The sequence below is a fragment of the Dromiciops gliroides genome, chromosome 3 (genome assembly GCF_019393635.1).
Source record: "Dromiciops gliroides isolate mDroGli1 chromosome 3, mDroGli1.pri, whole genome shotgun sequence".
Classification (NCBI taxonomy): Eukaryota; Metazoa; Chordata; class Mammalia; order Microbiotheria; family Microbiotheriidae; genus Dromiciops; species Dromiciops gliroides.
Genome location: NC_057863.1, coordinates 380,098,367 through 380,123,433, shown reverse-complemented (window position 1 = coordinate 380,123,433; position 25,067 = coordinate 380,098,367). Strand labels below are relative to the sequence as shown.

General features: G+C 35.8%; 1 protein-coding gene across 1 annotated transcript in view; it reads right to left on the bottom strand.

The window, feature by feature from the left end:
- The window catches only part of NCKAP5 (NCK associated protein 5), a 1,132,898-nt gene that overhangs the window by 496,852 nt on the left and 610,979 nt on the right, over positions 1-25,067 (bottom strand). Inside the window, 1 exon segment of the mRNA XM_043991612.1 lies at positions 11,485-11,618. Within this exon segment, the coding sequence (XP_043847547.1) occupies positions 11,485-11,618 (134 nt within the window).

Here is a 25,067-nt window from a genome sequence, read left to right as displayed (position 1 = left end):
TTGTGGATGTAATTCAGCTTTTGTTATGGAAGATAATTTAAGAAATTCTTCTGATAACATTCTGTTAGTCTATCTGATAAAGACTAAATTGAAACAAAACATTTAAATGTCCAAGGAATATATGTATGTATGTATGCATTTTATCCACATATATGCATACATATATGTGTATACATATGCCTAAAATATGGCATTACATGATGACAGCTCTTAAATTATTAAAACTATTGGTAAATTGAATAGAACACTGAACTGGTAATCATATGACCTGGTCCCATCTGTTAATTCCTTGCCTTCTTACCTGAGTTTAATAAGTTGCTAAATCCTTTCAACTTTGACCTCCTCATCTTTAAAATGGGAATAATAGTTCTTCCCCTATATACTTCAGTGAGAAACTGTGAGGAGCAATTAAAATATAAATGTGTATTGTAAACTGTTATGTGCTTATGCTCATTAAAATTGTCAACATCACATTGGATATTTTTGTGACTTATCAAGAATAAAATGTTCATAGTTAAATAGATGATAAAATATCTTTACTAATTCAGTATGCACAGAATAAAAGAGTGAGTGGAACTTCAGTTTTGGAAGCAGAAACACCTGGGTTCAGGTCCTTTTCCCCACATATATTAATTGTAAATTCCTTGAAGAAAAAAACTGTTTGATTTTAATTTTTTTTTTAATATTCCCAGTCACTAAGAAAATAGCTAGAAGAAGGAAGAAACTTAATGAAACTAATTGAATGAATTAATTGTGAGTCAACCTGGGCAAGTAACTTGACCTGTTCTTGCTCCCAGGGAATTCTCTACTACTACAAATAACAGATGACTTACAAATAGACAATGGTAGAATGATGGTGGAATGAGCTTTCACATTGGGAGTTCCCCACATTGGTGAATTCCCAGTTCTGTTTCAGGTACCTTCCACACATTTCCAAAAATGAATTAAGAATTCAAGAAACAAACTCATATTGAAAGTAGAAGGAATTTACACAGTTGTTTTCATGTTAATCACAGAAGCAATGTTCATTAGTTCATCCAATGCAAATGATTGGTGAAACCTTTGGCCAAGAGAAGATAATACAATTTAATTAAAATCACAATGTATTCCCTCATCAGATTCCTATAGCTAAAATATCACTACTCCACTTAACCTCCATCAAGTATCCATAACAGCCTGAAGCAGTTTGTCAACATCAGACATAAGCATACATAAACAAAACCATATTAACGGAATTGTTTTTCACTATTTAAACAAAAGCTTTCAAGGAATGCTTCTTTCTAGTATTTACAAGCAGTACTTAGAGATGTACTCTACAGGAACACAATGTATTAAATGTACTGCCAATGGTCCAAAATCACAATGAAAACAATGATCCACACTGCTTGGATTGCTGCTCTTGGATTTATCCCCTACACATTCACAGACAGACTGATATAAACACTATCTAAGAGTCATAAAATACTCTCTGAAAATGAACTTTTCCCAATGAGCAGTACTCTACTAATTGCACCTAACTCCATTTACTGTCCTCAAGGAGGGAATCTTCTGAGAAGTACTCTGCATAAGCAACTCATCTTTTATGGGTAAAAACTATGCCTCAGATTCAAGAAGAGAGCTAGGCTCCTCTCTTTCTCATCCTTCTCCCTGCAGAGGAAAGCCTAGCTCATTTGAAAGGTATGTTAAAAGACACCTATAAGATGCTAATTCCACAACCTCCAAAGGAACTCCATCACTATGTATAATAACCCCAGTGTTAGTAAATCATTCAAATTTCTTAACAAACATAAAAAACCACATATAAGCACATTTCTTTGTGTTGCTATTGAAGACACTTGCCTCAGCATGCAGCAAAAATAGAGAATTGTGTATTAATTCACAAGACATTTATTGAGTGTCTACTATATACAAAGTATTGTGCTATAAGGAGTTATAAAGTCATATATTTCCCTGCCTGTTAGCTCATTATTAGCCTTTCTATCATAACCTTTATAAAAGCATCATCAACAATGATTATTTGGTATCTATGGCATGCATCCTTTTCATGTTCTGCATATTCAAATTCCTCAGATTGAAGAAAAACACAAGAAAAGGAAAAAAGTGTTTTATTTTTAATAAGAAAAATAAAATCAACTTCCTATATATTCATCAACCAATTTAGTCAAGCAAAGAGAGCAATTACTATGAATGATATCCTCTGGTTGGATTGTTATTGGAAACCTAGACACAGTTCTAAATCATGATCATCATCATTAATGAATATTTATTGGGTACTCACAAGTTGCTAAGCACTGTACAGTTTTGCAAAGCCATCAAGTGTGGGGGGGTACAGGCTGTTTATGAGTCTATTCCAGCACAACTGACTCTGACCGTTCAGCAGTCTTACAGCTATGAAACCTTGTGATAAACATTTCATAAAAAATACAATTTATGATCCTCAGCAAAGGATATGAAGGATAGATCAGTATATGGTCAATGAGTTGAGTCCTAGTCCACACCCTCTGTCCCTGTTAACTTGAGTTACTGTTTAAAATCACTTCAATTCTTAACATTTTAATTTTCTCACTGAAAAAACTAATAAGTAGCTAATTTTACTTATTAGCCTCATAGGAAGATTTTGTTAATTAGTTAACCACAAAAGTTACATGACCATATTTGGAGTGTCTTGAGTCTTGAGTGCAAAAGCCAAAAAAAAAAAAAAGAGTTCCTCTTTCATGGAAAATGATGATACAATTCGGACAGGACCCAATATGTAAGAAGCAAAATAGGGCTGTTCACAGAAAGTTGGTCTTTTAGTCAAAAAAGATGTAGAGTCAAATCCTGTCCAGAATATACTACCTATGGGATTATAATTTTAGCTTCTCAGTGCCCCAGTCAATTCAGCATAGCTATAAATGATAACTTGGTAATCTGCATTAGAAAATGAGAAAACACCAGGCTTATCTAAACTGATGAGATCATATCACCAGATCACATAATTTACCAGATTAACCAATAATAATAATAAAAGCAGCTATAGGGGCAGCTAGGTGGCACAGTGGATAGAGCACCGGCCCTGGAGTCAGGAATACCTGAGTTCAAATCCGGCCTCAGACACTTAACACTTACTAGCTGTGTGACCCTGGGCAAGTCACTTAACCCCAATTGCCTCACTAAAAAAAAAAAAAAATTAAAAAAAAAAAGCAGCTATACATCATAGTAGAAAGAGTACTGGATATAAAATAACAATAAAAAATCTTACTAGCTGAATGATGCAACTCTATGTACTTTAGACAACTCCTTCAGAGTTCCCAGACTTGATTTTTCCCGCACTGACAACATTACAGATCTTTTGTGGATTTGCATAAATAGGTTTAGATGTTCATGTAATTATATACAACAGTCCTTCATAATATATATGTATGTACACACTTATGTGTCTATGTGTCTTTGTTGTATTAATCCTGGTATCTGTGAGTGAATCATAGTAGAGAATGTAGGATGGTGGTGGAGATGAAATGTTGGATCTAGACTCCAAAAGCCTATGTTCAATTCTTGGCCTTATTATGTACTTCCTCTGGGAGGTGGGTAGTGTAAGCCATTTAATTTCACTGATTTTCTAGTTTCTCATCTCTGAAAAGGAAGAGGTTTCTACTATGTGGTTAAACATAATATTCAGTATTAATAATAAGTTACATGCATCAGAGATTCACTGTTTCATTTGTGAATTTTTGTATTTAGAATTTGTATTTGTAAATGTTTATGCAAATATTCACATTTGTTGATATTTGTAAAGTTCAGAATACAAATTAAATGAAAAGAAACTAACTTTAGAAGGGAGAGAGTTGAAGTAGATTATTTATAAAGGCATGCCCACTCTAAATTAATGATAAGGAGCATTCCAACTTAAAATGAATGGCATCTACAACAAAAATTGCTCTTATATTTAAAACCTACCTTTACTAATAAGACTTAGGTTGAGGCTAATTCCTTAAAAGATGAATGATTAATTACTTTCAATATGATTTTTTTTTATTCATGAACTAGTTAAATGAAAGAGAATTTATTGATCAAAGTCACAATGAACAATTTTGCAACCATTTTAAGCTGAGGCACTGTACTAGATATACAATTCACCAGACTAACAAATAGCTCAAAAATAACCTCTACCAATACTATTTAAAGAAACAAAACCCAGCAAGGACAACACTATAAAAATTCAAAATAATTTGTTTAATTCCTGACCTGCTTGTTATTTCTCAAAATTGATAATCAGGTATCTGAACATGCTATATCCCTGGTATACCATCACCTTCTCATCTGTACCCTAAGTGTCCCTTCTTTTAAAACAGTTCATAAGATAGCTTCGCTAGGGAGGGCTTTCATGATTCTCCTAGATGTAAGTATTTAGATACTTTATATGCTTTATGGATCTTTCCTCCCCTATTGTAATGTAAGTTTCCTGAGGACAAGAACTTTTTTTTAATTTGTTTTTCACATATTCACAGCACCTAACATAGCATCTTGGGTGTGGTAGAAATGTTTGTTGAATTAAATTGGATTTTAATATTGATAATCTGCTGTGGAAACAAAGTTGTTCCTCAGTGCTTTTACCATGCATATTTACTCATATGGGTGAGTTTTATGGAAAAGCAAAGCTATAAGTCATAGCATTCAATTTGTTCAGGATTTCTACCCTCATGAGATCAGGGTGAGCCAAATTTGGTTCAAAACTGGTAACAGGTATAAGAACATGTATCATAATATTCACATCTGGAATTTCTAAAGTCCCTTTTTGTTAGTCAGGCTTCCCTGGATTTTATTTTGGGTGTCCACAACAAGAACACAGTTTGTGTCTGACAATCTTTCCATCTCAATATATTCCCGATCCTCAGTGACTTAAATAAAAATGTCACGCACACAGAAAAAAATAAAAACAAGATTTTGTTCCACCATGAACACAGCTCTAGTAGTATGGATGACATAGATAACATTATGGGAAGGCTCTGAAGTACTGTTTTTTCTTCAATCATGAAACAATAGCAATTGGAGAAAAAAAAAGGAAAGTTAGAGCACATTCCATCTAGTATATTCATTTTACATATTTAGGATATTGAGACCTAGAGAGACTGAGGGACTTGCCTGAGGTGACACAGCTTTTAATGTCATGCCTAGAGCTATAACCTAAAACTCTTGTGTCATGTATATCTTGGAACAATTTGATAATAAAAGAAAACTCCATGGTATGGTGGATTGAGCTCTGGATCTGGAGTCTGGAAGATCTGAGGGAAATAAAGCCTTAGAGATTTCCAGGTAATATGACCCTAGGCAAGGCATTTAATGTGTATTTGCCTTGGATTCCTTGTCTGTAATATGGGGATAATATTAACTCTTCCTTCTCAGGGTACAATAAAAAATTATTTGTAAATCACTTTGCAAGGCTTAAAACATATAAATGCTAGCTATGATCATCATGAGCACTCTTCTTGTGCTGATTAAAGTATCACCTTAATGAATTAATTATTCCTTCAAATGAGATACTATAACATAAAATGCCTTGCAAACTTTAAAAGAATTATTTGTGTTTCATCTCATATTAGTAGTAACTACATAATCTTCACTTTTTTGCAATTCAACAAGGAATACAGATGATTACCCATTGTTGTGAATGAATAAACTAGGAAAATGCTAAAGGACTCCTTCTTAACAAGTCAGAAACTGACCTAGGAACAGCAAATATATTTTCTCTTTCTCCAGTTCTCAATCTAATTGGCCTTCTTCCCCACCCCCATCCCCCACTGCAATATATAAGCTAGGGCCTGAACACTGGAGTGCTAAGAAAAATACTTATGGTAATGAAACTTAAGCTCAGTTACTTTAACTAGGCATGGAAAAGTTGCCATTTTAAAAAAAAATTTCTTCCATCTGCTGCATTTTAAAAACAATTTATCATAAAAGTGACCCCACTCTGTCATTTTAAAGTTCTGGGAGATTTACACAGATGTAGAGATGAGAGGTCCAAGTTTATAAGGCACCTCAGTCAGAAATACTGCTGATGCTGTAAAAACTGCAATTCCAAATCAATATGAAATTGCCCTCCAGGTGCACTGAGAGGAACAAGGAACTCGGGTTAGGAAGCTTCTGTATAGGTGAAAGTTGGTGAACATTTTGAGATATGAATGAAGTAGAAGAACAATATAAGCATTCACTGTCCAAAGGCTGATTGACCACAATGCCCATCTTGTCGTGTTTTATCCTTCCAAGAACATAGAAAAAAAATAACATTTAACATGACATATAGAACCAGGGGAAAGAAAATATATGCAAGTAGAACATGTACAAGCAAATCATCTTCTTTAGTTGACACATATTCATGTATAGGCAAACCTCCCCATATTCCCTAAACACATACAGAAAGATTCTGATACCAAGTGCCCACAGTTTCAAAAGAGCAGCAGAAAAGTTACCCCCCCAGTTTCCATAAAAATCTTACTGAGTCAGTAATGGAAGTAGCAACCAGTGAGTGAGTTCAGCAGTAAAAAAGCATCTCCTTTTAAGTCTCCTTGAGACTCAGCATACAGCAGACTGCACTTAGCCATTGACTGCTATATGAGAAACCCCTGTAAGCAAAGAAATAGCTGCAAGGAAGTGAATAACCCTGCAAGAGAAGAAGGTCAGAGCAGCTTTGCAAAAGGGCTTCATATGCGGGGAGCAAAAGTTTGAATTCCATTCAACAAATTTTTAACATCTTAAGTCAGTAACTACAAAGAAACTTTCCTAAGTTCCTTTACTTAGCTTTGCACCAAATGCTTGTTATAAACCACATTTAATATTTTAGACAGAAAGTAATATATTTAACTCTATTGCATTCGATATATTGATCACTGATGGGTTTTTCTGTGTATTCTTTTATGGAATATAATATTTTGGTTGGCTCTGACATATCTGGTATACTGCTAGGCACACTGATGATGGATGATAGATATATCAATCGACTAATGAAGTCTATATCAAGCACCATTTATTGACCAAGCACTATGCTAGGTACTGAGGATACAAAATGAAAAATTAATCTACCCTTGCCTTCAAGGAACTTATACTTTAAATGGAGATGACATGTCTATATATGAGAGTAAACATAGATGAGGAAAGGGATAAGGACTGGAGCCTAGACTTCCCCAATGTGAACTCTCCCTCTACCAGTGTAGGCCTGCATCTGCTCTGCAACCTGTATTCTTAGAAATGCCTATAGAACTAAAGGTGGAATCAACTTACCAGTTGTGTGTTAGAGGTGGGATTTGAAACAAGGGTTTATTGGTTTTGAGCACAGCTCTCTAATGATTCACACTACTGACTTCCAATCAAATTCTGAATGTGCACAAAATACATATAAGAAAGTTTTAGGAGAGAGGGTAACAATTGGTATGAGGGAAAGTCTCATGTAGAACTTGGCACTTCATCTGTTTTAATAAGGCAAAGGGATTCTGGGAAGTAGAGAGGAAGAGGGTGTTTTTGTTTTTGTTTTTGTTTTTGGTGAGGCAACTGGGGTTAAGTGACTTGCCCACTGTCACACAGCTAGTAAGTGTCAAGTGTCTGAGGCCAGATTTGAACTCGGGTCTTACTGGCTCCAGGGACGGTTCTCTATCCACTGTGCCACTTAGCTGCCCCCAAAGAGTTATTTTGATTATCATCAATGATGAAGATGACAATGATAAGCAGAAGCAACAGGGTGGCATAATGAAGACTCAGTCTTTAAGTTAAGATGACCTAGGTTTGAGTTCCATCTCCAGCATATACTGCTTATATGAATCTGGGTAAGTCACTTAATCTTCCACCAATTTCTTTTTTTTTTCTTTTTTCTTTTTCTTTTTTTTTTTGGGGGGGGGGGAAGGAAGCAATGAGGATTAAGTGACTTGCCCAGAGTCACACAGCTTGTAAGTGTCAAGTGTCTGAGGCCAGATTTGAACTTGGGTCTTCCTGAATCCAGGGCCAGTGCTTTCTGCACTGAGCCACCTAGCTGCCCCAAATCACTTAATCTTGAAATTTAACCCAGGCAACTCTCAAAGACTCTAACTTGTAGAGCAATTGCAGATCTGCACTGGTAGATGGGATTTCCTCATTAGGGAACTCTTTTTACCCATTAAATAACAGGGTGTGTCATCAATACATACATACACACACACACATACACATACATACATACTTGCACACCTACTTGCACATATATGTGTGTATACACAAATAGGCAAATGGGGTCACAAAAAGTGAGATATGACTAATCAACTAAACAACAACAAAATTGTATTAAATGGTGCCCTTGGTAACAGAAGAAGTTATTGGCACCACAGTCACTATACTTCATTCCTCACAATGTACCTCACTACCTGTTCAGTTCTGTGTTGAACCAGCTTGTCTGCCCTAAAAATAGCTACAATAACAACCTCAAATGCACACAAAAAAAAGAACTGTGGAATTCTTTGTCTAAAAGTTTTTATCAATAAAATGTTAGGGAAGTTTATCTTCAATGATCACTTCAAAGTTATATGTTTTTGATGGAGATGTACTACCTTCATTTTCTGTGATCATGAGCCTCTAACAAAGGATTTAATTATCACAGAAGGACTCTTTAAAAATGCATTGCTAGAAGTAGTCTAAAAATCTACTAGAGAAATGGAAAAGGGTATCAGAAATGGTTCACTGGGTGTACTCAAATTATTGTATAATTATCTTATCTGTTAGACATACTTAAAAAATTTTTTTCTGATTTATTCCAGTTTTCTGAATGTAATTGGCCTTGAACTTTCCACTTTAATAAAACTTTATATAAGAAAAAATACTACATTAAAAAGTATCTTCAGGAACAGCATGTTCAACCAACAAGTCTCTTTTTTCTTTTCTGAGTGATTATTTCTTCTCCTTGTGAAGGCACAGGTCTTTTCTTTCGTGTACCTTAAATCTGTATGGAATTGGAACATGATTTATAGCAGATGACCCTGTAGCATATAAAAATAATTTACTGTGCTGTGTGTCTTAGGCCTTTTAAATCAATAAGGAAACTATAGAGAAATCTCAATCAGACAAGTGCTGGCATGGTAAGATCTGCCCTCGCCTTGCCTACATTCTCAAAATGACAACTACTCTGAAGAAATGGTTGGTTTGAAGTCACCTAAAATGTCCACGTTATTTTAAGTTGCTCACATAACATGATTGTTCCCATCAAACTCATTGAAAAATAGAAAATGGCCTTGTATAGCTAATGTCTTGGGAGCGCTTAGATACACATTTGTTAAAGTATTGATCTCTCCATTTCTATAACACCTCCCATTATCTTGGGTATGCCAGCTGCTTTGACAGCATGTTAAAGGCTGATACTGAGCACCATGGAATAAACCAAACCTTCGAGTCCTGTTCATTCCAACCAGCCCATGGACCAAGCCAACTAGGGTGCAGATTTTGGGCCTAAATGAAACCAAGGCTGGATAGTCGAACCTGACCTTGCTTCTTCTTGAACTGAGTAAAAGGCGCTTCAGCCATGCTGGAATAAAAAAACGTGCCTTATCTGCCTTTCTTCACCAGTGAAGAATAGCATTGCCCTGTTGTTTTACAGTTTTCTTATAAGGCATTCAAAACAGCTCCTCATATGTTGTCAGTAGAAATACTCTCAAGAGGAATAAAGAAAAAGGTTGTCATTTTCTTGACTTTACAGGTGGTAAAAATGAGACACAGAAGGGTAAGTAGCCTGCCCAAGGTAACACAAGATGCAAATGAAGAATCAAATCCAAGTCTGTTCAATCACAGCAAAATTTACACTCTCCTATTAAAGTAGAAGTTTATGTAGGATAAAGAATACAGGATTTAGAGTGAGAAGTCTGGAGTTCATATTCTGTTTCCAATATGCACTATGTGTTTGATGTTTTATATGGCACCTTTCTGGGATTTCTATTTGCACATTGCTAAAATGGGTGAATTATGGGTATTATGGCATAGTGAGGACAGCATTGGATGTAAAGTCAGAAAGATCTTACTTTGAATCTAATCTCAGACATTTATTAGATATGTGGCACAGGAAAAGTTACCCAATCTCTCTGAGCCATGTGAAAAACAAGAATTGGAATTAATGACTGCTAAGGCTCTTTCCATCTCTAATTCTACAATATTTATGAGAGGATTGCTACAATAGATGCAATATTCTAGACCTTTCCCCAATGTATTTTTCCCTAAAAGGTGTTGAAACCATCCTAAATACTTAGGTGGATCTAAAGGCTCAGACCATTGACATAATTTCCCAGTTGCCTGAATAGAAATAGACAAAAGTCTGTCTGTCTGTCTGTGTCTGTCTGTCTGTCTGTCTGATCTATCTATCTATATTTCTTTCTATCTATCTCTCATACCACCACAGGGAACTCAACAGCAGAAGAGCATCAATTAACTCAAGCAACACAGCAACCTAAATGAATATCCTTGATGAAGAGCTTTCCCCTGTTATGTCTCAATAAATCTCTTTATGTTAAGTGCTTTATTACCTACAACTGTCTCATTTCATGATACTATCAGATCCAATCCACCAGTCACACACAATGCAAAACAGCTTAGATGATCTCTAAGGTTCATAACATCTCTATATCCTGTGTTTCTTTTTATCCCATGATTTTCATCTTGCCTTCTCCTAAACACATGTATTATCAAGGATGGGAAGACTAATATTTTTTGGGGGGGTGAGGCAATGAGGATTAAGTGACTTGCCCACTTGCCCAGGGTCACACAGCTAGTAAGTGGCAAGTGTCTGAGGTCGGATTTGAACTCAGGACCTCCTGAATCCAGGGCCGGTGCTTTATCCACTGTGCTACCTAGCTGCCCCTAAGACTAATATTTCTGATCACAAGAGAATGAAATGTAAAAGATTGAAAAAGTTGAATATTCAAAACTTTCAAATTAGCGTCATCCTTTATAAAAAGGGCAGTGGTTTTTGTTTCCTTCTCCTCTAGAAATTAGTCTTCTATGCTTTGAATAATGTAACTCCCCAAATGACAGGAACTATTCTTTTACACCTTGTCTGAAAGCATTAGCAGTATACACTATGATATCATGCTCAAATTGTTATCTTCATACATACAATGGAATAAAGTCTTATAGAATTTGAAGATTATCCCAAAAAAAAGCATCAGATGAAACAAAATCATTCAGCATCAATGAGGTATCAAGCTCCATATTTGACTTATAACTTAAGGCCTAGGTCAAATGCAACTGAATGATAGAAGAAAGATGGTTGTAAGTAGCCAAAGCACAGAAAGTTGGGTAACAAAATGATCTGCCCTGGTAAGAAATGAAATGAAATGAAATCAGCTCACATAATGATATTTATATTCAGATATAAAATCATATTTATATTCAGATATAAAATCATATTTCAAACAACCCATGCTTCTTCCCTTCTCCTTCAAATTAGTCACCTCATAGACTAGACACCTTGTGATATGATCTATCCAGATTGTGTGTGAAGTATACCTTGAAAACTGTTGCTGCAGGCCACGCATTTGAACTCTGCTTCGCTCAGACTCCAATGTCACCTCCCGTAACCGTTTCTCACTTTGAAGTCTTAAGTGTCTCTCTTCCTCCAATTCATGTATCAGCTTCTCATGCTAGAATGGAACAAAACAAAGGGCTTTAGGTAAGGAAGAATTTCTTGAGATTTATGGTAAGATTAAATAATATACAAGTCATTAAAGAACAATGACACATCAAACCTACCAATGATTAAAGAGCCATGTGTAAGTGGTTTAGAACTGTGTGACTTTTACATCTTTCTAGAAGTGGATATAGATGGATAGGCTCAGGTCTCTACCAGTACGCCATAACAAATGCAAAGAATCTCCACTTAATTTGGCCTATGGAGGATTCATTGAACAACATGGATTAGTATTACAGAGGATAAGTAAATTCAATGACTTGTTATGATCTGTACCAGGGGTGGGAGTACCCAACCAAATCTAGTTTGAAAACAGGAAAAATATCTGACTCAGCAAAAAATACTGTAAAATAAAATCTGTGGAGCAAAATCTGCAAATGATTTCATAATATTGATACATGGATTAGCATGGAAGATTATTGGCAGAAAATTATTGAACATGGTCATGACCTCTTATGCTTTCTCAGCATTTCTACTTTTAAAAAGGAGGATGATTCTTTCCTCCCCATGGATGAGTTAATTCAGTAAGGCTAGTCTACAATGCTAATGAGCTGTGAGTCCAAGATTAAATCCTTCTAAGGTCCATTAAGGTTAATACAGAGAAAATAATGAATTACATAACCACAAATTATACAAGTAAGCCTTGCTTCCTGTCTCATCCAGCAGAAGGGTGCCAGGGTTTACAAGAGGGATTAGGAAAAGCATGAATGATTCAACCTAAATCTATTAGTATAATAAGAAAAACAGCAAACTGTTCTGCTTTGAATGGTTTTGGTAATGCCATTTTCCCTTGAGAAGGGCAGTGAATCGCTATCATTTTCAGTTTTAATAAGTGAAGTAGTACTATTTCCCATTATGTGGAGAAAAGATGTAACATCTAACTATGACAAGGTGACATTTGAAATGTCAGAGAAAAAAGGGAAAACATAGAGGTCAGTATACACATTGGGTTATCTATGATGGGTCAGCTCACAACAAGTACAACCACAAACTCCCAGGATGTCAGGTCAACAGGAAAATTGTTCTCCCTCCACAGCCTGGAAAAATGTTGTCCCAAGAGCTAGCTAAGTAATACCAGAATATCTTGAATATATTGTGCTTAGAGTCAAAAGTCTTATTTCTGATATTGGTTGTATGACCCTAGGCAATTTGTCTAATCTATTTATATACCTCAATTTCTTCAACTGTAAAAAGAAAATAGGATTTGCACTAGCTCATAAGATTGTTGTCAAAAAAAATAAAAGATACTTGAAGACCTTCAGTTGCTACACATGGTGTCCAAAAAGACAGTATAATTTTAAGCTACTAATGATTATGAAAGCTATTAAAACTTGAAATAGCACTAAGACTTTGGCAACCCCCTGTATTTTGTTATGATTTTCTCAGGTGACCCCCTGACCTTTGACCATGACACTCAGGCATTCATTCTCACTGCTGCTACTTGCTCACAGCATTCCTCCTGCTTTTCATGCTCTCTCTTATACAAATCCTTCAAGAATCAGCACAAATCCTGCTTCTTTCATCAATCCTCCCTTATATCATGGCTAGAAAGGATTTCTTCTTCTTCTTCTATACTCTACCAACACTTCTGTATATAATGCTCTCAGTGAATCAGGAAATTTAATGCTATAAGTATCTTTAAAAAAAAAGTTTATAAGACTATATCTTAGTTTCATGAAGTAGAATGCAAGCTTTTAATAGTCCATGTATCATACTCCCCTCTATCACCTAGGCTACTCTGCACAGGGTCTCTTATGCAGTGAATGTTCAAAATATACTGATGAGTTACACAGAGGGCACAGGTGGGAATTGATTAGGGAGGGATGATATCTGTAAAGCATTTATTTTTTGTTTATCCTTGTTTTTTTGTGAGGCAGGCAGGGTGGAGTGGCTTATGTCTGGGTAGGAACTGGGTTCAACTCCTCTTGGTTCCAGGGTGTGTGCTTTGTCCACTGTGTCACCTAGCTGCCCCATGATGACATCTTTAGGGTAAAATTGAGGGGCAAGAGGATTGCACTGGCAAGAGTAATCTAAGATGATGATGGTGATAATGATGATTGGATGAAGATGGGGATTGATTGATGATGTAAAAATATTATAACTGCTAATCTGTAAATTTATAACTGGTTATCTGAAAAAATTATATCTATAGGCTATATGAAAAATTATAACTGGCTTGTAAATCCCTTCCTGGTTGCCATTCTATATAAAAATTATTTTACCCTGGATTCATGAGTACCTGAGTTCAAATCCAGCCTCAAACACTTAACACTTACTAGCTGTGTGACCCTGGGCAAGTCACTTAACCCCAATTGCCTCACCAAAAAACAAAAATGAAAAAAATAAAAAATAAAAATTATTTTAACTAACTTGGGTCCTAATCTGTGAACTGCTGGCTGGCTATCTGACTGCTTTTAATTTAGTATTAGCTGTTTAAAAATTCCCCCACTGCTTTTCCCAAATTAAAAAGCAAACAGCCTCTTCCAATTTAACATCAAAGGGTTTATTTAGATGAATAAACTTAGGGATACAGGCAACAAAAGTAAAATATAACCTTACTGTGTTTTAACCTTTCTTTGTTGCCTTTGCTGCCTCTCACCTGAGGGCATGCTGGCTGCTGCCACCTGGCCTGCAGCCAAGCCTGGCTCAGACTAGTTAGCCTTCAGTCTTCTCCAACTTTCTCAGTCCTTTCCCTTTCACTCTTTAATTTCTCTCTCTGTAGGGACCCCTGTACTGACCCCTCCTTCTTTCCCTGAGGTTGCAACCCCCCACCTCCAGCATCTCTAGCATCTCTCACTATGTCTTCCACACTTTCATTGTCAACCCCCTTCATTACCTCTGCTCCTGAATATAAATCCTTCTTTCTCACTGGACCTTCGGGCTGCATGGCACCCACACAAACGCCAAGCTAATTCGCTGGCCACTCCCAGGGCAGGTGTCCAATGCCGGCAGGGGCACTAAGCCTTCATGCCATGTGCGCCTGGAGCTGGGGATGGGCACAGAGTAAGTTGACGTTCGTGTGAGGCTTACCTGCATATCCCCACTGAGCAGGGCTTGGGCTCCCGAGGCCTTTGTGCAGGGTTTCAGGAGAGCAGTTGCATTGGGGGAGGGGCAGCCCATCCAGGGACAATTTTAGCTGCCTACAATGATGATAAAATGTATGGCATTTACTTCGCTGGGCTATTGTGAAGAAAATTCTTTGTCAGGTATAAGATACTATATAAATGTTATCTATTACTGCTGTTGCAAGAATCAACTTCATGAATTTATTGTAAGGAAATCTCTTTTTAAAGTACTATATAAATGTAGTTAACTATAAAAAAGTGATGATCAGGATGCTATCAGAAAAACCCAGAAAGATCTACATGAGTTGATGCAACGTGAAATGTACTGTATACAAAATAATAGCAATACAGTATTTTCAGCAGTGCAATGATCTAAGACATCTCTGAAGGTCCTATAAAAAATGCAGAGGACTAATGGTGTCTGAACTCAGACTGAAGCCTAATTTTTTTTGTTTGTTAGTTCCTGTATCTGAAGTTTTGTTTTTATCTGCTTTCTTTCACAACCTGGTTAATGTGGAAATGCTTTTGCATGACTGATTATGTATAGCTATATTGAATTGCTTGAGTTCTTGGTGGGGTGAAGGAAGAACAGAATTTGGAACACAAAGTTTAAAAAAAATTATGTCAAAATTTGTATTTATATGTAATTTGGGAAAATAAAACTTAATGGGAGAAAATAAAAATAAAATACTGGGAAAATATATTGGTGAGTCTGGCAATTCTGGGGCAATCTTTCCTTAGTCCAGACCTCCCACCTACATCCTTCAAATGAAGCAGCATCTTTTCATACTATTTGCTTCATAAATAGAGTGAGGAGGTCACATTTACATCCTGTTACTTAAGAATTTTGGTTTCATAAAAAGTTTGGAAAAGAAAGGTATAAGAAAGATGGAAATTTTGAGAAATCTAATAGCTAACATGTGGAATTCAATTTGCCATGCTGTCATGGTCCATTCCCATTAGTCCAGAAAGTGAAGTCTTTGGTACACATACAGACAATTTCAATGGCATTTGTTTATGAATAATTTTAGTGGTCTTTATATGGCCATAGTAGGACAAAGGCAAAAGGCAGGTAATCAACCAAGTCAAATGCAAATCCTATGAATGATGGAGAATCCAGCATAAGAAATAGTATCAACATTTCTTTTGATAATAAAGGAGGTACAATGCAAAGACACTTCCAACCTAATTCAAATGTTAAAATTACTAACATGCTCCCAAAGGAAAGTGCTTTTTCTTCAGTTATTTAATGACAATTCAAAATTCACAAATATTACAAAGTACATCAGAGCACATTGAGGATTATAGGCCTGTTTGAGACCATAAAGGCCAAGGCAATTTACTGAAGCAGGTTCCCTGAAAATTTTAGCAGATTTGAATCATTATAGTTCACTAATAAACAATGCGATCACCTACTCTTTCCTTCCATGGTTTACGTTTTGTTTCGTTTTCAAAATAAAAGGCATTACTTAAAACCCCAAGTAAAGTACTAATTGCTTCACCAGAATGGTGCTAGCCAAAAGAAAAGGGTATCCAAATTCTGAATAATTTCAATGACTGATTTTGTTCCTAGGGAACAGATGATAAAACGAATTTCCCTACTCTTGGTAGAAAGGGGGACTGTGGATATGTTTGTTGTATATACTGTCAGACATTGTCAATACATTTCAATGTTTTTCTTGCTAATGGAGAGAATCGAAAAGGGTGGTATATCAAGAAATGACTTGTATTAGAAAACAAAAGGTATCAGTCAATCAGCAATGATTATAGCTAGGGAACTTATTGGGCAGCTAGGTGGTGCAGTGGATAGAGCACTGGCTCTGGAGTTAGGAGGACTTGAGTTCAAATCTTACTCAGACACTTAGTAGCTGTGTGGCCCTGAACAAGTCACTTAACCCTAATTGCCTTACAACATCTTAGGCCATCTCCAGTCATCCTTATATATATATCTTGCCACTGGAGTCAGATGGCTCCAGAGGAGAGATTGAGGTTAGTGACCTACCACAACCCTCCCTCACTTAAATCTAGTTCTGTACAACTCATGACATCACTGTTGTCATGGTTCTCTTTGATAATTAAGGACAAACAACAGCAACAACAGGGAATCTACTAGATACTATAGAGTCAAAAACGGCAGAGAAAGAGCCCTTACCCTAAGAATCTTACATGCCATTTGGGGAGACAACATGAATACATATGGGTATATATAAAAACTTTACAAAATATTTGTAGCAATATAACTTAAAATGATGTTTGCAGAAGTCATATCATGACATTAAATTTTGTTCCATCTAGAATGTAATGAGAGAAAGATATGAGAGAGAGAGAGAGAGAGAGAGAGAGAGAGAGAGAGAGAGAGAGAGAGAGGTGCAAAAGAATGGCTATATACATGAGTATTGGTGTGGTATATGCTCTAAAGAGAAAAGTAAACTATGTCATAAAGACTTGGGTCTCACATTTGAAAAGGTTATATTCCTTTCATGACATCTTGATGGGTACTAGCATTAGGCTGTTAAAAATACTCAGAAATCATCTAGTATAGCCTTAAAATAACTAATTTATGTACCATTTCTAAATTACCCCCCACTACATTCACCAAGATTATAGCTTATCATTCTGTTTCAATTGTCTTTCCCATTTTGGTTTTCTATATCATTGGATTATGTGTATTAATATTGTCCTGTGGGACGTTTCTATGAGGTGACAGGAAAGGAATTTTTTTTTTTTTTTAGTGAGGCAATTGGGGTTAAGTGACTTGCCCAGGGTCACACAGCTAGTAAGTATTAAGTGTCTGAGGCTGGATTTGAACTCAGGTACTCCTGACTCCAGGGCCGGTGCTCTATCCCCTGCGCCACCTAGCTGCCCCCAGGAAAGGAATTTTTGCAGGAAGAACTCATCATAATCTTAAGGTTAATTTAGGTTAACTAATTGTATCCTTTCTAAGCATTTGATTCCACTTTGGATTACAAATTCTGGTTTGAGGTGTTTTCTGGTCAGAAGTCCCCCACCATTGGATATTTCCCATTCTTTGTTGTTAAAAATATATATTTTATTGATGCCTTTTGCCTAGCATCAGTAATATCCCAGTATTCATTCTCATTACAAAGTAATTTTCCTTAAGTGAAGATCTGACCATTTTACTATCACATTCACCAAACTCCAGTGGCTTCCAATTGTGTTTAGGACAAAATATAACCTCCTTTATTTAGCTCTATAAAGATCTACACAGGCTGGCCTTCACCCATTTTTTTCCCAGGCTCATTGGATATTAAACTCTTTCAAGTATTTCAAATCTAGTCAAACAGGCCTTTTCTGTGTTCATCACATGTAATACTCCAGTTCCCATCTAAGTCTCTTTGTATTGACTGATCCACAGCTCTGAAATGCATTCCATTCTTATTTTTGCTTCACCAAAGCCCTCATTTCCATTAAGAGTCTGTTCAGGAATTGTGTTCTGCATGAACACTGAATTGCTAGTACCCCCCTTGCAAGACATCTTTGTTTTTAACTACTTTGTATATATTTCTATTTCTTAACTATACATGTATGCATAATAGTCAGTAAATAAACATTAAGTGTTTACTGTGTACCAGTCACTATACTAAGAACTAAAGCTACAAAGAAAGTCAAAAGACAGTCACTCCTCTCAAAATGCTCACAATCTAGTGGAAGAGACAAGACACAAACTACTCAGAGAATAAATTGGAAATAATCAACAGAAGGATGTAGAGTTAAGAGGGATGAATGTACACACACACACACACACACACACACACACACACACACACAGGGACAAACAACTATTTATTTGTCTCCTCTTTAGAAAAACTTGATTAATCAGTTTAATCTTGGCCTGAAACCTCCTTTATATAAAATAAAAAGTTAGGTAACATTAATTAAGTAAGCATGCTTGGAAATATATATAATATTTTATACATAACCTAATCTAAAGAAATTTATCATTTATCTCAGTCCATCCATGCACATTTATCCTGTGCTACCCTGTCCTAATTCAAAAAGGAAAGAAACCAAACAGGGTTCTTGCTAACTTAACACAGCCTCAATAAGTGGAACTCCACAGACAAAAACATCATCTGAAAGGGAGAAGAGCCTTTCAAGATGCTGCTATGTGTCTTCAGTGTTGGTTAGGTTACCACATAGAGACACACTTAGAAAAACAATTTGCTCTTTGTCTATTTGCTGCTTCAAACTTCCTACAAACCATCCCATGTCTCCTCCATCATTAAGAACCTCTCATTCCTATTATCTATTTCATCAGTGATATTCCATATCACTCCTACCTTTGTGATTAAACATTTTGTGGTCATCTATAACCCAATGTTTCCACTTTCTTTCCTCTCCCTAATTGTTAACTCTTTATGGTCTGGCTTCTGACCTCATAATTTGGCCAAAATCAAATTCTCCAACATTATTAACAATATCTAACTTGTCAAATCTAAAAGTTTTTCTCAATCTTTATGCTTCTTGACCTGTCTATAGCCTTTTCTATTGTTGATAACCCTCTACCTATTGGTTTTACCTTCTCTCTAGGTTTTCATGGCATTATTCTCTCCTGGACGTCCTCCTAACTCTCTGATTGGTCCTCCTCAGTTGTCTTTGATGGATCTTCACCCATGTCCTAATTCCTGACCCTGGGTGGCCCCCAGGCCTCTGTCTTGAACCCTCTTATCATCTCCCTTTATGCTATTTCATTTAGTGGTCTCATCAGATCTGATGTATTTGATGATCTTTCCATGATTAATTATATATTTTCTATGACAATTCTATATTGCTGATTGTCACATCTCCTTATCCCACTCTAACCTCTCTCCTAGTCTCCAAAATTTCATTTCCAATTGTCTTTTAAAGATTTCAAACTGGATGTCACCTAGATATTGGAAACTCGATGTGTCCAGAACTAACTTTCCCCTCAGACTCTTCCCTCATCCTAACTTCCCTGTAAAAGTCAAGGGCAACACTGTCCTTCCAGGCACTAAAGCTTACAACCTATATGTCATCCTCATTCTTTTGCAATGCCACCCCATATCCAAGCTGTTGCCAAAGACTGTTCATTTTAGTTTTGTAATGTCTCTTTTCAATGTCCCCTTCTCTCCTCTAACACTGCAACCACCTTTAATACAGGCCTTTATCACCTCCCATCTGGACTCTGCGTTAGCCTTTTCACTGGTCTTCCTATCTTAAGTGTTTTCCCACTTTAGTTCATTCTCATCACAACTGTAAAATGTTTTTGGTTTTTTTGTTTTTTAAATGCATAGGCTTGACTAAGGCAGCCCTCCCTCCTATTCAATAAACTCCTGGCTCATTGAAACCACCAGTATCAAATATAAAATTCTCTGGTTTATAGTCAATGCACATCATAATCTGGCTTCTTCCTATCTTTCAGTCTTCTTAAACCTCACATACTCCCATAGACTCTATGATCCAATGACACTGACCTTGCTGTTACTCACACACAACAATCCATCTCCTGATTGAAATTTTGTTTGTTTGTTTTATTACGGGGCAATGAGGGCTAAGTGACTTGCCCAGGGTCACACAGCTAGTAAGTGTCAAGTGTCTGAGGCAAGATTTGAATTCAGGTCCTCCTGAATCCAGGGCCAGTGCTTTATCCACTGTGCCACCTAGCTGCCTCCCCGATTGATATTTTCACTGGATATTCTTCATACCTGAAATGCTCTTCCTCCACCCATGGCTTCCCTGGCCTCTTACAATTCTCATCTAAAATGTTACTCTCTACAGGATCTTTTATGACCTTTCTTATTATCATTTCCTTCCCTCTTTTGATTGTCTCCAATTTCTTCTGTATATAGTTTATTTGCCCATAGTTATTTGTGCATCATCTCCCCCTTAGAATGTGAGCTTCTTGTGGAGCAGGGACTTTTTTCCCTTTCTTGACCTCCCCAGAACTTAGTACAATGCCAGGCACATAATAGGTACTTCATAAATGTTGACTTATTGGCTGATGCTATAAACCTCTTTGAATTTACCTAGGCTATACTTTGTACAATAAAACATACAAGTTTCTTGCTGGGTCCATGCTCTAAATTTTTTTAAATGTAAAAGATGGCAAGGATTCTTAGAGATAATCAACTTCTAACTTATTTAAATACAAGGAAACTGGGGCCCAGGGGAGTAAAATGCTTTTGTTTAAGGTCATAAAGAATATAAACAGAAGAAACCAAATTTGAACTCAAGTCTTTTGACACCAGATCCAATGACAGATCTACTATAACTTCTGCAAGAATATACCTAAGTCATTCCAAAATAAATCAGATTCTTATATGTTTCAACATCTCTAGGGTACAAAACTCTATAATCTCCATGGCAATGTATATACTTTTTGTTTAGGGACCTTCCCCAATTTTTGTCTTTCCTTTTCTCTAAATCCCTTGTATTCTCTCATAAATCTATTTCTTATTGTTCTCTTCTTATAAGGAAAATAAGATATTCTGTACTTTCCCTTTTCCCACCATTTCACAAAAAGTTCTGCTTGAGAAGCAGGTTGGGGGGACTAAAATGATCCATCCTATATTCATATATTTATTTTTAGTGCTTTTAAAGGTAAGAGAGAAAACTCCTAATAAGGTTTTATTAAGCCAAAATATTATAAGAATTTGTCTTTAACAATCATTGTACATTGAATAAAATATTACATACCTGTACTTTAAAGAAGCAAACAAATTGTCATTTTAATAGTTTGGATTCCAAAGTGCATACTTTAATGCAAGAATAGCCAGGCTAATTTACTCATAAATGTGGCCTACAACACATGTATCACTGTGTAGGCATTCAAAGGGCCATTATTTTTTATTTCTACCACCATTTGACTTTATTTGAAATGGATAGCTCTACATACTCTGCACCAAAGGCTAATTGAAAGCTTTCAAAGCATTAATATATTATTTTGTAATGCAATGAGTGTACTGACTCACCTCCAGCCCAGTTTCTAATTGTATTGGATTGTTCTGAAAGTATCAGCGTGAGATAGCATTGGGCAAACCAATTAAAAAATGACCAAGCAACTTAGTCAGGCATGTGGTGCTTGGTTTCACCCTCTTAAAAGCTCAGACTGTCTCAAGTGCCCAAAGATAAAGAGAACTGCACCTCATAATGTTAACAATATTGTATGCCTGTTTTACAAATACAGTAGATAAGACAGTTAGATTTGTGGTCTGACATATTATTTTGATATTTGTTGTAGTTGATTTTAGGGCTTGAGATATATATGCAAAAAATGAAAAGAGGAATTCCCCAGGTGGTTCTGAAAGAAAATCACAAAAGTTTCCAAATGTTAAGCCAATAAGTAGATATTATTATTTGTTCTAGTATTGCCTCTATAAATCTCATTGGATAATAATTTATAACAAATAAAATTCAGGGAATGAGTATGTGAGTATTCCATATAGGGGAAAAAAGGCTCTTAAAGACAGCAATAAATAAGCAAATGTCACGAGGGAAGGCTACATAAGAATAAAGAACATTTCTGTACACTAGTACAGAGTACAAAGATTTGTGGAGAATATACAGATTCCCCAAAGCAACTATTATATAAATTTATGTAATGGGAATTTTTGAGAAGTTGAACAGATCTATATTATACTCAATTTAATGATATGGAAATAAAGCAAAAAAACAGGATCTGATGACTGTTTTAGAATTTTTCCATCTCTGTTCATTCAAAATAAATTACTAATTGATACTCTTAAATCTCAGTTCCAGATAATATACTGCCCTCAAGATCTAATTTACAGTGAAGTACAATAAGTAAATATAGTCACACCTACAACAACCATATTATTGCCCACACAGCCCAGAATTGTGCCCCAAAAAGGCAACACATTTTACTTTCAGAGATCCATAAACCAAGCATATGCAACAGCAACATTAGATTGTAACTTTTCACGATAATTGTTTTTCTCCTCAACAGAACTATATATTTTTATTTCAATTTTATAGCAAATCAATATAAAATGAATCTAAATTAATCTAAGTTATTACTGCTAATTGCAGTCTCATTTAAAAAATTCTTATAAAAATTTCAATACTTTAACTCCTCATGAAGGCTACCTGCATTTATCTTCCCATTACTTATGAAAGATTGGACTATACTAGAAACAAAGAATCATGTAGAGACTTCTGGAGTTGATAAAAAAAAAGTCAATGTTGTAGCCCACAACAGAAGAATATAAATCAGGATAAAGATTGGAGTATAGAGACAACTATGTGTGTCTCAGCAGTACTGATAACATCATCCACAAGGGGCAAAGCTTTTACTGAAATAAACAAAAAACAAACAAAACAAGTAGCACACTTAAAAGCAGAGAGAACAAAAGAGAGGAAAGAAAGAGGAAAGTAAGGAGTGGGAAAAATAAATTGGTAAAGATAGAGAAGTGCAGAAAATCAAATGAGTAAACAGATGGAAAAATTTATCCCTCCCCCCTACCCCCCCTCAGTTTATACACAGACCTTGAAAATGAATGCTTGATTATAGGAAAAGGTACACTGGTAAATCACTATCTCCTATATAGTGATTTTCCTTATGCAAAGATTATGCATATATTTATTATTTAGTAGAGAAAGACAGATATGAGCTTTATGGGATAGATATTTTAGGGCAGATTGTGCAGAAAAGCATGACAGAATTGAGACTTGGTATGTCAGAATTGATATGGATTGTAAAGGCATGTTCAGAATAAACATAATAGACTACCCGGATTCCTAACAAGAGAGAAATAAAGGAAGAGATAATGCATTGTTTGTTAGTAGCCAATGATTAGAGTTATTTATTTACTAGAGAAAATGAAAAGCAATATCATGGTACCTTAGAGTTTCTGGAATATAAATTTAAAAATCAAAGACTGGGAATGGTAGTATAGTCCATTTCACAGTGGGGGAAGGCAGAGAGGGGAGTGCTATATTATACCAAATCTATATTCTTCACTAATTAAAGATTTTCATAATTTTCATTATCACCTTTTATTAAGTGCCTACTTTGTTTAGTGGAGAGAACATAAGGAATCAACAGGCATGGCTCTCACTAAACCAATAACTAACTAGTTGAGTGATCTTGGACAGATATAGATAGATAGATAGATAGATAGATAGATAGATAGATAGATAGATAGATAGATAGATAGATAGATAGATAGATAGATTATAGATATATAGCTATATTTGCAGGGCATTGAGGGTTAAGTGACTTGCCCAAGGTCACACAGCTAGTAAGTGTCAAGGGTCTGAGGCTGGATTTGAACTCAGATGCTCCAGGGCCAGTGCTCTATACACTGTACCACCTAGCTACCCCTGGCCTTGGACAGATATAACAACAGACTACATTTTCATAGCTTTTTAAAGTTTGTAAATACTCTGCACCGATTATCCCATTTGAAATATTTTTAATTGCTATCTCTTTTTTCTTTCATGTCACCAAGTCTTCACAAGTACGCCTCTTCCCCATTGCCAGAGAACCATCCCATTTGACAAATAATATTTTGTCTCTTTAGTTATTTTAACTTTATCTGCTTTAAAGCAACTCTTCCCAGTAATGTTCTTCCTCTTCACCTTCAAACCACACATCCCATTTGTTATCCACTTCCTGAGCTTCGAAGTTTTACTTAGCTTAATTCCTTTTTTCTTCCTTTTATCTAGTTATGTAATTCTTCCCCCTGTTTCCTTTCTCATTAAGTAGTGAAGTAAATGCCTTCTTCCTTTTTTCCCCTTCAACTTGTCTTCTTTGTTAGTTTTATTTTTTTTATTTTACTTTCTGTGCTTTTAAAAAACATTTCCTTCATTCTCTTCAATATTTCTCATCCCTTTCTGCCTGTTTTAGACTCATATTTTTCTTCATTGCCCTTATACTTACTTATAATATCTCTAGTCCCTATATACATCATGGAATTTAAAGTTCTAAATCCCTAACTTTGATTTCTTCTCCTGAAGGGTTTCTATGAAAAGACCTGTTTGTACAAAAATATTAATAGCAGTGCTTTTTTGTGGTCACTAAGAATTGAAGTCAAAGGAATCTCCAAAGGAATGGCTAAACAAACTGTGGTATATAATTGTGATGGAGTATTATTGTGCTATAAGAAATGATGAGCTGTATGATTTCAAAAAAGGCCTGGAAAGACTTGTATGAACTGATGTCTAATGAAGTGAACAGCACAAGGAGAACAGTGTGCACAGTGACAGCAATATTATTCAATGAAGAACTGTGAATGATAACTATTCTCAGCAAAACAATGATCCAAGGCAACCCCAAAGGACTAATGATGAAACCTACTATCCACCTCTAAAGAAAAAACTGATAACATAGACTG